General features: G+C 40.7%; 1 protein-coding gene across 1 annotated transcript in view; it reads right to left on the reverse strand.

The window, feature by feature from the left end:
* The window catches only part of PNISR (PNN interacting serine and arginine rich protein), a 57,789-nt gene that overhangs the window by 24,057 nt on the left and 18,126 nt on the right, over positions 1-15,606 (reverse strand). Inside the window, exons 4-9 of the mRNA XM_082250250.1 lie at positions 13,103-13,335; positions 12,813-12,993; positions 4,595-4,779; positions 3,974-4,114; positions 3,695-3,794; positions 3,134-3,187 (exon numbers count right to left, since the gene is read on the reverse strand). Of these exons, the coding sequence (XP_082106376.1) occupies positions 3,134-3,187; positions 3,695-3,794; positions 3,974-4,114; positions 4,595-4,779; positions 12,813-12,993; positions 13,103-13,335 (894 nt within the window). The remainder of the gene's footprint in view (positions 1-3,133; positions 3,188-3,694; positions 3,795-3,973; positions 4,115-4,594; positions 4,780-12,812; positions 12,994-13,102; positions 13,336-15,606) is intronic.

Genomic DNA, 15,606 nt, shown 5'->3' on the forward strand with positions numbered 1-15,606 from the left:
GATCACTCACCTCATGGAATTTTAAAAATCCTGCAAAATGACCTTTAAGGTCCGGCCATCATATATCTTTACCTGCCTGGGTCAGAAAGTCAGACAATTTGAAGAAATTGATGGCGGGACCAGAAAGTGCCACCTTTCATTCAAAGATGATGAAAGGGTGGTAAATGATATTTGCAGAGAATTCAAAAATTGATGGCGGGACCAGAAAGTTCCACCTTTCTTTCAAAAGATGATGAAAGGGTGGTAAATGATATTTGCAGAGAATTCAATTGCTCCCACCTACAGTCAGGTCCATAAATATTGGGACATCGACACAATTCTAATCCTTTTGGCTCTATACACCACCACAATGGATTTGAAATGAAACAAACAAGATGTGCTTTGACTGCAGACTTTCAACTTTAATTTGAGGGTATTTACATCCAAATCAGGTGAACGGTGTAGGAAATACAACAGTTTGTATATGTGCCTCCCACTTTTTAAGGGACCAAAAGTAATGGGACAGATTAACAATCATAAAATCAGGTCAGGTGATTGACTTGGCCATTGCATAACATTCCACTTCTTTCCCTTAAACTCTTTGGTTGCTTTCGCAGTATGCTTCGGGTCATTGTCCATCTGCACTGTGAAGTGTCCAATGAGTTCTGAAGCATTTGGCTGAATATGAGCAGATAATATTGCCCGAAACACTTCAGAATTCATCCTGCTGGTTTTGTCAGCAGTCACATCATCAATAAATACAAGAGAACCAGTTCCATTGGCAGCCATACATGCCCACCCCATGACACTACCACCAACATGCTTCACTGATGAGGTGGTATGCTTTGGATCATGAGCAGTTCCTTTCCTTCTCCATACTCTTCTCTTCCCATCACACTGGTACAAGTTGATCTTGGTCTCATCTGTCCATAGGATGTTCCAGAACTGTGAAGGCTTTTTTAGATGTTGTTTGGCAAACTTTAATCTGGCCTTCCTGTCTTTGAGGCTCACCAATGGTTTACATCTTGTGGTGAACCCTCTGTATTTACTCTGGTGAAGTCTTCTCTTGATTGTTGACTTTGGCACAGAGAGTGTTCTTGATCTGGCCAACTGCTTTGAAGTGTGTTTTCTTCACCAGGGAAAGAATTCTTCGGTCATCCACCACAGTTGTTTTCTGTGGTCTTCCGGGTCTTTTGGTGTTGCTCAGCTCACTGGTGCGTTCTTTCTTTTTAATGATGTTCCAAACAGTTGATTTGGCCACACCTTATGTTTTTGCCATCTTCTGATGGGTTTGTTTTGTATTTTCAGCCTAATGATGGCTTGCTTCACTGATAGTGACAGCTCTTTGGATCTCATATTGAGAGTTGACCGCAACAGATTCCAAATGCAAATAGCACACTTGAAATGAACTCTGGACCTTTTATCTGCTCCTTGTAAATGGGATAATGAGGGAATAACACACACCTGGCCATGGAACAGCTGAGCAGCCAAATGTCCCATTACTTTTGGTCCCTTAAAAAGTGGGAGGCACATATACAAACTGTTGTCATTCCTACACTGTTCACCTGATTTGGATGTGAATACCCTCAAATTAAAGCTGAAAGTCTGCAGTTAAAGCACATCTTGTTTGTTTCATTTCGAGTCCATTGTGGTGGTGTATAGAGCCAAAAAGATTAGAATTGTGTCGATGTCCCAATATTTATGGACCTGACTGTATCTCTTCTAAACTTCATTTAATAACCCAATTAAGCTCATCATACCAAGACACATAAAAATTAAAATGGCATATATAATCTATATAATAGTGGATGTAAACCCCATTCATGAAATTTGACCTGGGTACATATAGGTGTAGTGTTTACCTATCTCTCTCCAAAGCCCTATGTCCCATGTCTTTTTGCTGCTCTGTTCCTGCTATCAGCATGATAACTTCTGATAAGTTCTGGGACACAGGAGATAAAATCAGCTGGAAATTTGTGTTGGGGTGGGTGCATAGAGATAGATTAGTAGAGAGCTGGTCTATTCACAGCACAGCTCTGCAAATTTCTTTGTTCCTCTGCCTATGTGGCAGGGTGACTTTCCTCCAATCAGCTATCACACAGTGTATGCGAAGACTCTACACAAAGTGCTGGAACAGGAAGAGAAAACTAACATGATGTTCACTTTCTAAACCGTGTAGAAAGCTGAAGACAGCAGATATACAAATAAAAAAACTTACGTAGATTTGTTTAATCTCTGTGTATCATCTGAGGCTGTTCAATTCACTGAGTATATGTGAGGGTTTACATCCATTTTAAATAAAATACCAAATATATTTTCTTTACAGATGGTTCTCTTTAAACTATTCATATATTTTTTTTTCTTTACAGTGAGTAAAGCGGATTGTGCGTATTACATACAATAGAGACATAGATAATTGCAATACAACTGATATACATAATGGGCACACTGTATAATGTCTAAAGTGAAGGAAATAAACCATTAGTGACCCAAAGTAAAAATATTTGTAATGGACAACTATACCTTTGTCCTGAAATCCAATAATCCCCACCTTCCAAAGCAAAAATTAAATAGTACAATGTACCAATCTTTAAAATCAAGTTATATCTGCCACCTTAATGCATGGTGTGCACTTTCAGGAATGCCTTGCCTCCAGAAGCACACTTGTATTAATGGAGAGAGGAGTGCTGGAGACAAAAAGGCCACAAAGAGATAAACGGTTCTAGCTTGATCTAGGGTACATTGTGCTACTAACAATTGATGGTTAGGCTGTGGGAAGGGGGCACTAGTTGATTTTAGAACAAAGTTGCACTCAATTTTTTCCATCAAAATGCAGATTCTAAAAACTAAGAAAATAAGACATTGTTTTATACTACTAAAACATATCCAGTAAATTGCACTGAACAAAATGTAACTTTTTTTGCCATTTTTGAACTGCACTCATGAACTGGTAGAGTAAGCCAAAATAGGATTTGTGTAGTAGTCATGAAAAACAGATTTGAATTCACCAGTGAAATAATATGAGGTAAACTGTGTTTACTTTGGATTTCATGGCAGATACTGGAAATGCTTTCATGAAAATCATGCACACTTTATAGAAATGTTCTTATCCCACAGAAATCCCACCCATCCAGTAACTGTGGAACACACTTACCGAGTCCAGTGAGGGAAGCCAGTGCACTGGACTGTGCCAGCTGCCTTGCAGGAGCTTTGTATCACATCAACAACAGGAACAACATGTTAACACACATAGTCACGACCTCAAAGTCATGAGCTTCTATGCAAAATTTATTACTATTGCTGCTATTGGGGGGGAGAGAAGAAAGGTTAAAATACAAAATCCATACAAACTGACAAGCAAAAGGTAATTTAACACTCCTAAGCTTACTATTAAAACTTTGGTGTAGTACAAAGAAATAGAGGGGTTTTTGTCTATTCTTAAAAATAAGATTAGGAACCTTGTCAAATAGTTGAAAGCTTTATCATAGAAAATAGTTAACAATCTGAACTTAGTTATATAAGGTTCTGTACGAGTTTATGTAGATGCAATGTACTAAAACTACTAAAAGATAGTATAGGGAATAGAAGTAAATCTGTCCAACTTCTAGTTACATGAAATGTGCTTTAAAGAAATAATGGTTTTACAGGGAACATGACTTCCTCCAACACAACCCGATTACACATAAAAGCCATGCGTTATAAACAAAATGTCTACCTTTGGTTGCTTTACGATGGGTCTCTTTAGCCACATTATAAATTTCTTCATTAGTCACATCCAAAAGAATTTCTGTTAGCAGCATTTTTGTCAAAAGCATCTAGGTGGTAAAAAACAAAACAGTTTAAGTTTGAATAATTTTTAACAAAAGAAGAAACAAAAATTACTCTGGTCTACGGCTCACCCATCCAGGACAATATAAAATAATTGCCATACTAGTGGACCTGCAACAAATATATTCCTAATTCTGTGGTGCAGACATATGAACAAAACACGTACCATTTGATAAGCCCTCTCCTCTTCAGTTAATTCTGACTCACTGTTCTCTTCCTGTGGAGCTGGGGAAGGACTGCGGCTAACTTTTGGACTAACTCTGTCCTCTTCATTTTCATCATCTTCCTCTTCTTCTTCGTCACTGTCCTACAGAAGAAACATAAAACCGGGTCATTTACACTAAAATATCTATCAATTTAATTTTTTCTATGTAACTAGGAGCCATATCAGATTTCAGCAGCATGCTACTGTACGCAGGAATATATTTTGAAGGTATAAATTAGAGACCATGAGGAAATTTATGAAGCCTGAAGCAGCTGTACCTGGCAACCAATCAGCATCTAGCTTTAATTTTCAAAACTTAACTGAAACTAGAAGCAGTTTGGTTATTATGCACAGTTGCTCTAGTTTTAGTAAATTTGTCCCTATAGCGCTTAAACCTACTAGTCCATTTTTAATAAAAACACGCTGTTACTATTCAAAGCTCAGTCATATGTGGCATTTCACACAAGTTTACTGTACCATCTAACAGTATATGAAGAGCCATTGTGATTTGAACACCTTTAGCTCTAATCTTCTAGTCCTCTAGCTGCAAGTATCTGCATTTTTTTTTTTTTTTTAACTTACAAATTTGCTTTTCAAAGGTAGACGAGGACCATCACCCTCCTCAGCATCTTGACTCTTCTGTTCTTGCTTCATGTGAGCACGCTGCTGTTCCATTCGCTCACGTTCCAACTTCTTTTGCTTTTCTCTTTCCATTTTCTCTAAACCTTCGCGAATCCATGCAGGCAAAGTCCTGCGTTTGACAGCATCTATAATGAGAAAAATTTGGATTTTTATACCCTTTTCTTGGAAATCCACTGAGGATACAGGACGACTTGACATGTTATGCTGCTGCCTACAGGAGGACTTCATGTAGAACTTCGATTTAGTGAAGTTGACAGGAAAGGGTAGTACCTCATTCTTGAGACCAAAAAGCTTGAAATTTGATCTGTCTGAGCAACGGCGGAACATCTGGTGTGTGAACGACCGACAGACGAAAAATGAGGTTCTGCCCAGGACAGGATCTGCTTTACCACTCTTGTTATAAATTATGGCCAGGAATTATGGCTTGAACTGTGTCTAGGACTAGCCCCAAATATTGCAAATTAGTTCTGAGCCGATTTCTGAAGTTAAGAACCAAGCCGAACCTCTCTTTCAAGGTCTGGAACATCTAGATGCCCATGCATCTTGGAGAGGTTAATGAATTCTCTCAATCTGGTGAATCCCCTATTGGAATGTTTTATGAGGGGAATTTGAAAATGCAATTTGTTTAAAGTAGAATACCAACATGGCTTAGGACAGTGATCGACAAAGCCCAGGCGCCACGTCGCCATTGCGACTAGAAAAAGAAGTCGGGCGCCTGGTGTCAGCACCAGTGGCTAGCCTGGAGGGAGCAGCAGGTTGCACCATTGCGGGGCGGCTGGCAGGAACTTTTTTTTTTCTGATTCCAGGGGTGGGGAAGGGAAACGCTGTGAAGCTGGGTTAACCACTTTAGCCCCGCTTACATTGAGGCTACTGCGGCAAAGTGCCGCGATCCCGTCCAGCGACGTAGACCTACGTCGCTGGACTCCGCCCCTTGTGGGCGGCGCTCGCGCGCCGCCGGAGGCTCGCTCCCGCTGTGTTCATTCACAGCGGGAGTCGGGCCAGGGGAGGAGCAGCGGCGATTGCCGCTGCTCTGCCCCGATCGTCGGGGATCGAGTCTGGAGATCCGCCCGCTGTGTGTAAACACAGCGGGCGGATCTCCATAGTGACAGGGACTGACAGATCGGAGTGTTCAGCATAGCTGGACATCCGATCTGTCCTTCTGTCACACAGTCACCTCCCCCCCCACACGTCAGTAAGCACCAGGCATACATTAACCCCTCCCTCTCCAATAAAATTGACCCCTTCCCTGCCAGTGTCATTTTTACAGTAACAGTGCATATATATAGCACTGATTACTGTAGTAATGTCACTGGTACCCCCAAAAGTGTCAAAAATGTCAGTCAAGGGTCCGATCTGTCCGCCGCAATGTCGCAGTCCCGCGAAAAAAAAAAAAAAAAAAAAAAAAAAAAAAAAAAATCGCAGATCACCGCCATTACGCGTTAAAAAAAAAAAACACCAAAAATGACAGAAATCTTTCCCTTAGTTAGTAAACGCAATAACTTTTGCGCAAACCAATCAAAATACGCTTCTTGCGATTTTTTTTACTAAACATAGGTAGCATAAAACAAATTGGCCAAAAATTTAAAAAAAATTTGATTTTTACATTTTTTTGGGGGGGGAATTTCATATAAAAAAATGTGAAAAATATTGTTTTTTCTTCAAAATAAACGCTCTTTTTTTGTTTATAGCGCAAAAAGTAAAAATCGCACAGGTGATCAAATACCACCAAAAGAAAGCTCTGTTTGTGGGAAAAAAAGGACGTAAATTTCGTTTGGGTACGGCGTCGCACGACCGCGCAATTGTCAGTTAAAGTCGCACAGCGCCGAATCGCAAAAAGTGGCCTGAACGTAAGACAACAAAATCCTCCGGTGGTAAAGTGGTTAAAGGAGGAGAGCGGCGGGACTGTGAGGGGCGGGTTAGAGCATACGAGGGGCTGTAAAGTAGTAGTAACGGTGGGTCTGGGGAGGACCAGAGTTGACAGGGGCAGAGTGGAGCCCCAGGCAGGAAGTGTGCCCTGTGTGGCTCTGTCCTCCCTCCTGCTGGGTGCATGTCTAGATCGAGCTGTCCGGGGAGACTCCCTTGAGCAGGAACCAGCGGCTCTAAATGGGCTCAGCAATGGCCCCGAGCTGGACACCACCTCGCAGGTATCCCCAGGTGAGCTCCGACTGCAGCTCCAAGTCGGGTCTGGCCAGCCCAAGAGCCCCCTACCCCCTGGACAGCCGGTGTGGCCACCTATTAGTGCCCATCAATGCTGCCTTATTGCTACCCATATTAGTGCAGATTAATGCTGCCTTATCAGTGCAGTCTCATCAGTGCCCAGGTTAGTTCCCACCAATGCAGCCTTATCAGTGCCCCCTCATCAGTGCCCCTATTAGTGTCCATCAGTGCAGCCTCATCAGTGCCCACGTTAGTGCCTATCAATGCTGCCTTATCAGTGCAGCCCCATCCCCACACATTAGTGAAGAAATTATTTAGTTGCAAAATTTTACTATTTTATAACAGAAATGAAGAAAGGTGTTTTTTTTTTTTTCGGTCTTTTTTTCATGTATTTAGCAAAAAAAAAAAAAAAAACTAGTGGTGATCAAAAAACACAAGAAAGCTCTATCGGGTACAGTAATGCATGACTGCACAATTGCCTTTCAAAGTGCGACAGCGCTGAAAATTGGCCTAGGTGGGAAGAGGGTGAAAGTAACCAGTAGGCAAAAGGTTAAAAAAAAAAAAAAATCTGGCTCCTAGATTCAAAGCAAATTTCTCAAGCTCTATTTAGGATTAAGATTATGTAGAGAGATACTACACTATGGAGATATCCTTTTCATTTTAACCACTTTACCACCAGGGGATTTTGCTGTCTTACGTCCAGGCCACTTTTTGCGATTTGGCACTGTGCGACTTTAACTGACAATTGCGCGGTCATGCAACGCCGCACCCAAACAAAATTTGCGTCCTTTTCCCACAAACAGAGCTTTCTTTTGGTGGTATTTGATCACCTGTGCGATTTTCATTTTTTGCGATATTAATAAAAAAAAGCGACAATTTTGAAAAATAGCAATATTTTTCTACTTTGACAGTTAAAAAATATCCAATATATTCAATTTTTGTCATATTTAGGCCAAAATGTATTTAGCTACATGTCTGACAAAAAAATTCTCAATGAGCGTATTTTTAACCGCTTTAAGACCGGAAGATTTTACCCCATTCCTGACCAGGCCATATTTTGCGATTCGGCACTGCGTTACTTTACCGGACAATTGCACGGTCGTGCGATTTGTACCCAAATTAAATTTATGTCCTTTTTTTCCCCCCACAAATAGAGCTTTCTTTTGGTGGTATTTGATCAACTGTGCGACTTTTACTTTTTGAGCTATAAACAAAAAAAAGCGTACATTTTGAAAAAATAATATTTTTCACATTTTTTTTATATGAAATCCCCCCCAAAAAAATTTAAAAATCAAAATTTAACATTTTAGGCCAATTTGTTTTCTGCTACATATTTTTGGTAAAAAAAAAAAAAAAAATCACAATAAGCGTATTTTGATTGGTTTGCGCAAAAGTTATCGCAGCTACTGTCTACGGGAAATTTATGTCATTTTTTTTAACTAGTAATGGCGGCGATCTGCGATTATTTTGCGGAACTGCGACATTGCGGCGGACAGATCGGACCCTTGACTGACATTTTTGACACTTTTGGGGGCAACAGTGACATTACTACAGTAATCAGTGCTATAAATATGCACTGTTACTGTAAAAATGACACTGGCAGGGAAGGGGTTAACTTTTATTGGTGATCAAGGTGTTAATGTATGTCTGGTGCTTACTGACGTGTGTGGGGGGAGGGGACTATGTGACACAGGCACAGATCGCAGGTTCAGCTATGCTGAATCCTGCAATCTGACCCTGCCAGTCACTTAGGAGATCCGTCCGCTTTGTTTACACAAGCGGGGGGGATCTCCACACTCAATCCCCGACGATCGGGAAAGAGCGGCGGTGATCACCGCCGCTCCTCCCATGGCCCGACTCCCGCTGTAACTGAATACAGCGGGAGGGAGCATCCGGCGGCGCGCGCCGCCCACAAGGGGAGGAGTCCAGCGACGGAGGTCTACGTCGCTGGACGATAACAAACCACTTTGCTGCAGTAGTACCCATGTGAGCGGTCGCCAAGTGGTTAATATGCACTTTGAGCCAAGCAATCAAGGAGGAGAATAACTAAAGTAAAAATGCAGTGCAATACTCCTGCAAGCGAGAAGGCGGAGGTGGATTGAAGATCTGGCACACCCATCCCTTTGGGAAAATTAGATTTTTGACTTACCATAAAATCCATTTCTCCGATGTTCATTGACGGACACAGCTCCTGATATTCATAACCATTGGGTTAAACTGTCGCCTACAGGAGTAGGACACTAGGCAGAAAAGAATTCTGGCTACATCCATGGGCAGTCCCAGCGGGTATACTCCCTCTCTCTGCTATAGCCACTCAGTTTTGTTACAAGCAGTCAGGAGAAATAACTCCACAGAGGGGTGGGTGCTGTATCCCGTCAATGATCATCAGAGAAAAGGATTTTACGGCAAAACTGGATTTTTGTCTTACCGTAAAATCCTTCTGAGATTCACTGACAGACACAGCTTTAATTCTGCAGACCATTGGATATTATGCTGTCTCTCCTTAGGAGTAGGACTAGGCGGAAACCTTTTTGGTTACGCCCCTGGGGCAGTCCCAGAAGGTATACCATCACTTCCTGCTGTAGGACTCCAGTTAATAACAAGCAGTGTCAGAAGAACAAATAACTCAACCCCAAAAGAAAGGCGAGTGCTGTGTCTGTCAGTGACAAAAAGCACAGCAAACACAATTTCCAACAAGGCTAAACATAGCCAACCAGGTAACAGGAACTCAACTAGGACCTGGAGCTCATCACCAGGAAAAAAAAAAATTCACCCTCAAGAAGCAGAAGCCTCCACACCCGCAGCCTGCAAAACTTTGCAGCCAAACACAGCATCCAAAGATCCAAGTAAATTCCCCTTATAAAATTTTGTGAATGTGTGTTCAGACGACCACGTAGCTGCCTTGCACATCTGAACCACTGACGCCTGATGACGGAAGGCCCAGGAGGCACTAAGCGCCCTCGTAGAATGTGCTTTAACAGGGAAAAGAAGGAACCTGCCCCTAATGGAGTAGACCTGCACCACCTTCTGCCTGATCCACTTGGAAATGGTCGCAGCAGATACGGCCTGCCCCTTGCGAGGTCCATCCGCAAGAACAAAGAATCGGATTTCCTAATCGGTTCAGTCACCGCCAGGTACACCCGAAACGTCCTTACCACGTCTAAGGAATGCAAGGCAATTTCTTTAGGATGTGCAGGCTTAGGACATAGGGACGGTAACACGTCTTCATTCAAATGAAACCCCGAGACAACCTTAGGAAGGAACGCCTATCAGGGTCGCAACACCACTTTGTCCCTATGAATCACCAAGTAAGATGACCGACAGGACAATGCAGCCAACTCCAATACGCAACGTGTGGAAGTAATAGATACTAAGAAAGCCACCTTCTGAGACAGAGTGAGCAGAGGAATTTCTCAAATATTTTCAAAGGGAGGCCTTTGAGGCACCAACAGAACCAAATTGAGATCCAACAGAAGTACTAGGGACCGCAACGGAGGAGCCAGATGGAAAACTCCCTAAACAAAAGTGTGAACCTTTAAAAAATAGCCAAGGCAGAAATCTGGCCCTTGATGGTGCCAAGAACCAAATGTTGATCCACCCTCAATTGTAGAAACTCCAACAGGCAAGACAAAGAAAGGGAGTGGGGAATTATTTTCTGCCTAGTGTCCTACTCCTGTAGGGGGCAGTATAACCCAATGGTTATGAAAATCAGGAGTTGTTTCAAAACGTGATCAAGGGGTCAATACATTCTATTTAGTCTCCAAGGGTTTACACACACAGTGAACTCTTTGGTAGGGAATTGGGGACTTTTGAATTCATTTTCTGACAAGTGACTTATTGAATTATTTAGCAATTCACATCTTATGTAGAGGATAACCTGTATTGAAAAAAGTAGGGATGCACCGCCTGTGAATGGAGGAGCCATACACATGATGCAGCGGCTTTGCTCTGTACTGCAGCCGCATGCATATTGTGTATGTGTGTAATTCCGGATCGGTATCGGCAGATACACAATGCCAGATATCCGTATCGGGACAAGAAAAGTCGGATCGGTGCACCCCTAGAAAAAGGTATATAAACTAGCGCTTAGACTAGTGTATGATATTTGTAACACTGGGGAGTGTTACCCACTGCTCTATAGCAGTCCAATTTTAAGTTAAAAGTGGAACTTCCGCTTTAAGTGGTCCTGACCCCTTGACATGCCACATTAGGCATGTCATTTGTTTTTTGGAGGGGGTTGTTGGAGCATCTACATAGATTTGACAGGTACCTGCACCCACTTCCACTCGGGCCGCCTAGGCATCGCTGGACCGTGGGACACTTTTTGTAGCTGTTTACTTTTAAGCATGAAAACAGCTGGAACTCTCCTTTAATGATTACCGCCATTAGTAGTATTTAAAAAATAAAAATAAAAAAAAAATACAAAATAACAAATTACAGTATCTATACCATAGTTTGCACTTTGCAGGCACTAAGTTTGCTGCAGACCAATCAAACACTTATTGGGTTTTTTTTTTTTTTTTTTATTTAAATACATGTAGCAGAATACATTTTGGACAAAATTTATGAAGAAATTGTATTTTTCTCTATTGGTTATGTGTTATAGCAGAAAGTAAAAAATATTTACTTTCAAAAATGTTTGTCTTTTTTTTGTTTATCGTAGTAGTAGTTAAACGTAGCGCAGTGCCAAATAGCAAAAAATGGCCTGGTTATGAAGGGGGTAAAATCTTCTAGAGCTCAAGTGGATAATTTAAAAGGATTTGGAGTGAGGGAGTGTTTGTCAATAAATCAATTAACTGATAAGAGACAGTGGATGAAACAGAAAAGGTTCATTCCAGGAATATACCGAATACAACCATCGTTGCAGGTATTTTCTTCATACAGTTACAACATTTTCCTTTAACCACTTCAGCTCCAGTAGGCTTTACACCCTTAATGACCAGGCCATTTTTTCCTATTTAGCAATGCGTTACTTACTGGCAATTACATGGTCATACAACGCTTTACCGAAACGAAATGTATAATTTTATTTCCCCACAAATGGAACTATCTTTTGGTAGTATTTGATCACCACCATCAAAAAGACTGAACATTTGGGGGGGGGGGGGGGGGATATTTTTCACTTTCTGCTATAAAACATATCCTATATATATATATATATATATATATATATATATATATATATATATATATATATATATATATATATATATATATATATATATATATATATATATATATATATATATATATATATATATTTTTTTTTTTTTAAAAAGTCAAATTTCTTCATAAATTTAGGTCAAAAAGGTCAAAACGTCATCTGCTACGCCTTTCGTTAAAGAAAAAAAAAAAAAAATCCCCATAAGTGTATATTGATTGGTTTGCAAGAAAGTTATACCGTCTACAAACTATGGTATATATACACTAGAATTCCTTTTTTTTTTTTTTACTAGTAATAATGGTGATCAGCGACTTATGATTGGACTGCGATAGCGTGGCGGCCAATCTGACACTAAGTGATGCTGGGGGGGAACTGATTAACACACTGACATCACCAGTGCCACGAATACAGTGATCACTGCTAATAATATACATGGTTACAGTACTAATAACACTAGCTGGGAAGGAGTTAACATCTAGGGCGATCAAAGGGATAACTGTGTCTGAATGTTTACTGTGTGTACGGTTTTACTAATCAATATACCAGTTTTTACTCCCTGCTATTGAACGGTACCCAACACTGCTGTCTGTATAGGGCCCTGTGTTTGCAACACAGGGCTCTCTTCTGTCATTTGCTCAGCCAATCAGCAGGTTCCAACCATAAATCATTGCCAGGGCCATGCTAATCGGCTTGTGCTGTAGCAAAAACAGCAGTCAGGACGACAGGACGCTCGTGCGCCCTCTGCCCACAAATGCAAACATTTATGTGATCTTACCCATCAGAGCTGCACTGTAGCAGTAAAGCTAAAGCAGGCGGTCGGCAAGTGGATAAACTTACCAATTTGCAGAGGCTCTTGTTTGGGTGGTATTGGCACAGGTGAGCGTTGCCTCTCTCTGAAGGAAGGTCTTTCCCTTCTATTTGGAGGTGGAGCAGGTGGACCCGGAGGACCAGGAGGGCCTTGCTGCCAGTATGGTGGATGAAATTGACCTTGAGGGGGCCCATATCCACTGGAACCATGCTAGGATGAAAGAACATAAATGTTGGGACACAATATGCAACAAAGACAAAAGAACAATTTTAAACAACTTAATAGAATAGTTGCACACAGTAGAATTATTTCTCCTCACCTGATAATCAAATTGATTCCCTGGCCCCATGGGGAAGTTTTCAGGTGGTCCTCCAAAGTTATGATTGTTCTGGGTAAACATGTGTCTATTATCATTAGAAAAATCACCACTGTCCTGACTATTACTATCTTCAGATGGGGGGACAATTTCCATAGGTCCAGGGACAGGAGGTATCCATGGCTGTTCTGGAGGAGGATGGTGTGGAGGTGGTTGATGATGCATTCCACCCCACTCTGGTATTAATACAGAGAAAAAAAATTGATATATACATCAGGCCAAAACATCAAAGACAATCTTCAGGTTTATTATATATATATATATATATATATATATATATATATATATATATATAAAGCAATACTTCAAATACTGCATTCTCTATATAATACAGCATGAATTAATACAAAAAAAGCCAGATTTACACTGAACCTTGCAGTGCAAAATACACCACCAAAATAAAAGTATGTGTACTTGTGAATACCCTAAATTTCATATTCGTACTTTACACAGGGCCTTGAATTCTGCCCAAGTTGATGATAAATTTCAACAGCCCAATACTAGGATCTTAGTGGCCAAAAGAAGATCAGTCAGTTGAAGCTGAATAGGTGGATTGGGGGGCTGAGTTTTTTTTATTAATTTGACTAAGAGCTGATGTCTTGTATACAGCCTAGGCCTAGGATGCAGAAGGACACAACTCAATGGAAGATTTAAAGTGGAACTTTAGGTAGGAAAAAAAAAATGCAAACAAGCAAGATTTTAATGCAGCAGACATGTCACTCCTACATTAAAATTCCACTACTTGCATGTATGCCCTGTACCGGGAGCAAATGTCAGCAATGCAGAGATAAAATTAACTCCTGCGTATGTGCAGGAGTGATGTCATCTTTACAGGGCTGAAAATGTCTGAAGGATCTGTATCCAAAAACCAATCTGGTCAAAAAAAGACAGCGTCCAGTGGGGAGCTCCAGGAGACTGGAGCATTGGGTAGGTGCTACTGAGCATAGTTCCACGTTAAGTCACTCAAACTTATATTATATATACATACATATACACACACACACACACACACACACACACACACAGAAACAGTACAATATATATTATATATATATATATATATATATATATATATATATATATATATATATATATATAAAAACAGCAAGGTAGGCTCTCCTGCGCAGGATTATGTACCTAATACTTGATCCTGCACTTCCAGGCTTGGGGCGTGCACGCGACGACGATCCACTCCCGCTGTGATTAGACACAGCAGAAGCTGATCTGCAAGTACCGAGGTTTGCTGGCAGCCGCCAATAATTAGGCAGAGTGCAAGAATGGTGTTCTTCCTATGTAAACATGGCAGATTGCTGTTCTTTCAGTAGGTTAGGCATTGATCCTGGGTTCCTGCAAAGCATGGATCAATGCCTCCTCTTAGTAAAAGCACAGGCAAGGTACACAGTTAACCCCTTGATCGCCCCTGATGTTAACTTCTTCCCAGCCAGTGTAATTAGTGCAGTGACAGTATATATTTTTACCACTGATCACTGTATTCGTGTCACTGGTCCTCAAAGTGTCAAAAGTGTTAGTGTTCGATTTGTCCGTCGCATTATCGCAATCCTGCTATAAGTCGCTGATCACCGGCATTACTAGTAAAAAAAATAAATAAAAATTCTATAAATATATCCCATATTTTGTAGACGCTATAACCTTTGTGCAAACCAATCAATATACGCTTATTGTGAGTTCTTCTTTTATCAAAACTGTAGCAGAATACATATTGTCCTAAATTGATGAAAAAATATGATTTTTTACATTTTTTTTATTGGATAGGTTTTATAGCAGAATGTAGATTTTTTTCCCCCCAAAATTGTCAGTCTTTTTTGTTTATGCCGCAAAAAATAAAAACCGCAGAGGTGATCCAATATCACAAAAGAAAGCTCTATCTGTGGGGAAAAAAAAAAAGACCATACATTTTTTTGGGTACAGCATTGCACGACTGCGCAATTGTTAGTTAAAATAACAGTGCCGTATTGTAAAAAATGGCCTGGTCATGAAGAAGGGTAAATCTTCCAGAGGTCAAATGGTTAAGTACTCAATGGCATTTCATCTCTATAGCAGACAATAATTCTGTAGACCAAGGTAAGAACTGAGGGGGCTAAAAAGACTCCTTAACCACTTCTGAACCAGAAGGATTTGCCCCCTTAATGACCAGGCCATTTTTTTGCGATTTGGCACTGCGTTACTTTAATTGACAACTGTGTGGTCATGCGACGCTGTACGCAAATAAAATTGGCGTCCTTTTCCCCCCCCACAAACAGGGGGGGGGGGGTTTGGTGGTATTTGATCACCTCTGTGTTTGATTATGCGCTATAAACAAAAAAAGAGCAACAATTTTGGAAAAAAAAAAAAAAAAGTAGTATTTTTTACTGCTATATAACATTCCCAATAAAATAAAAAAATTAAAAATCAAAATGTTTTCATAATTTTTGGCCAATTTGTACTTT

The sequence above is a fragment of the Pelophylax lessonae genome (genome assembly GCF_965119305.1).
Source record: "Pelophylax lessonae genome assembly, chromosome: 3".
Lineage (NCBI taxonomy): Eukaryota > Metazoa > Chordata > Amphibia > Anura > Ranidae > Pelophylax > Pelophylax lessonae.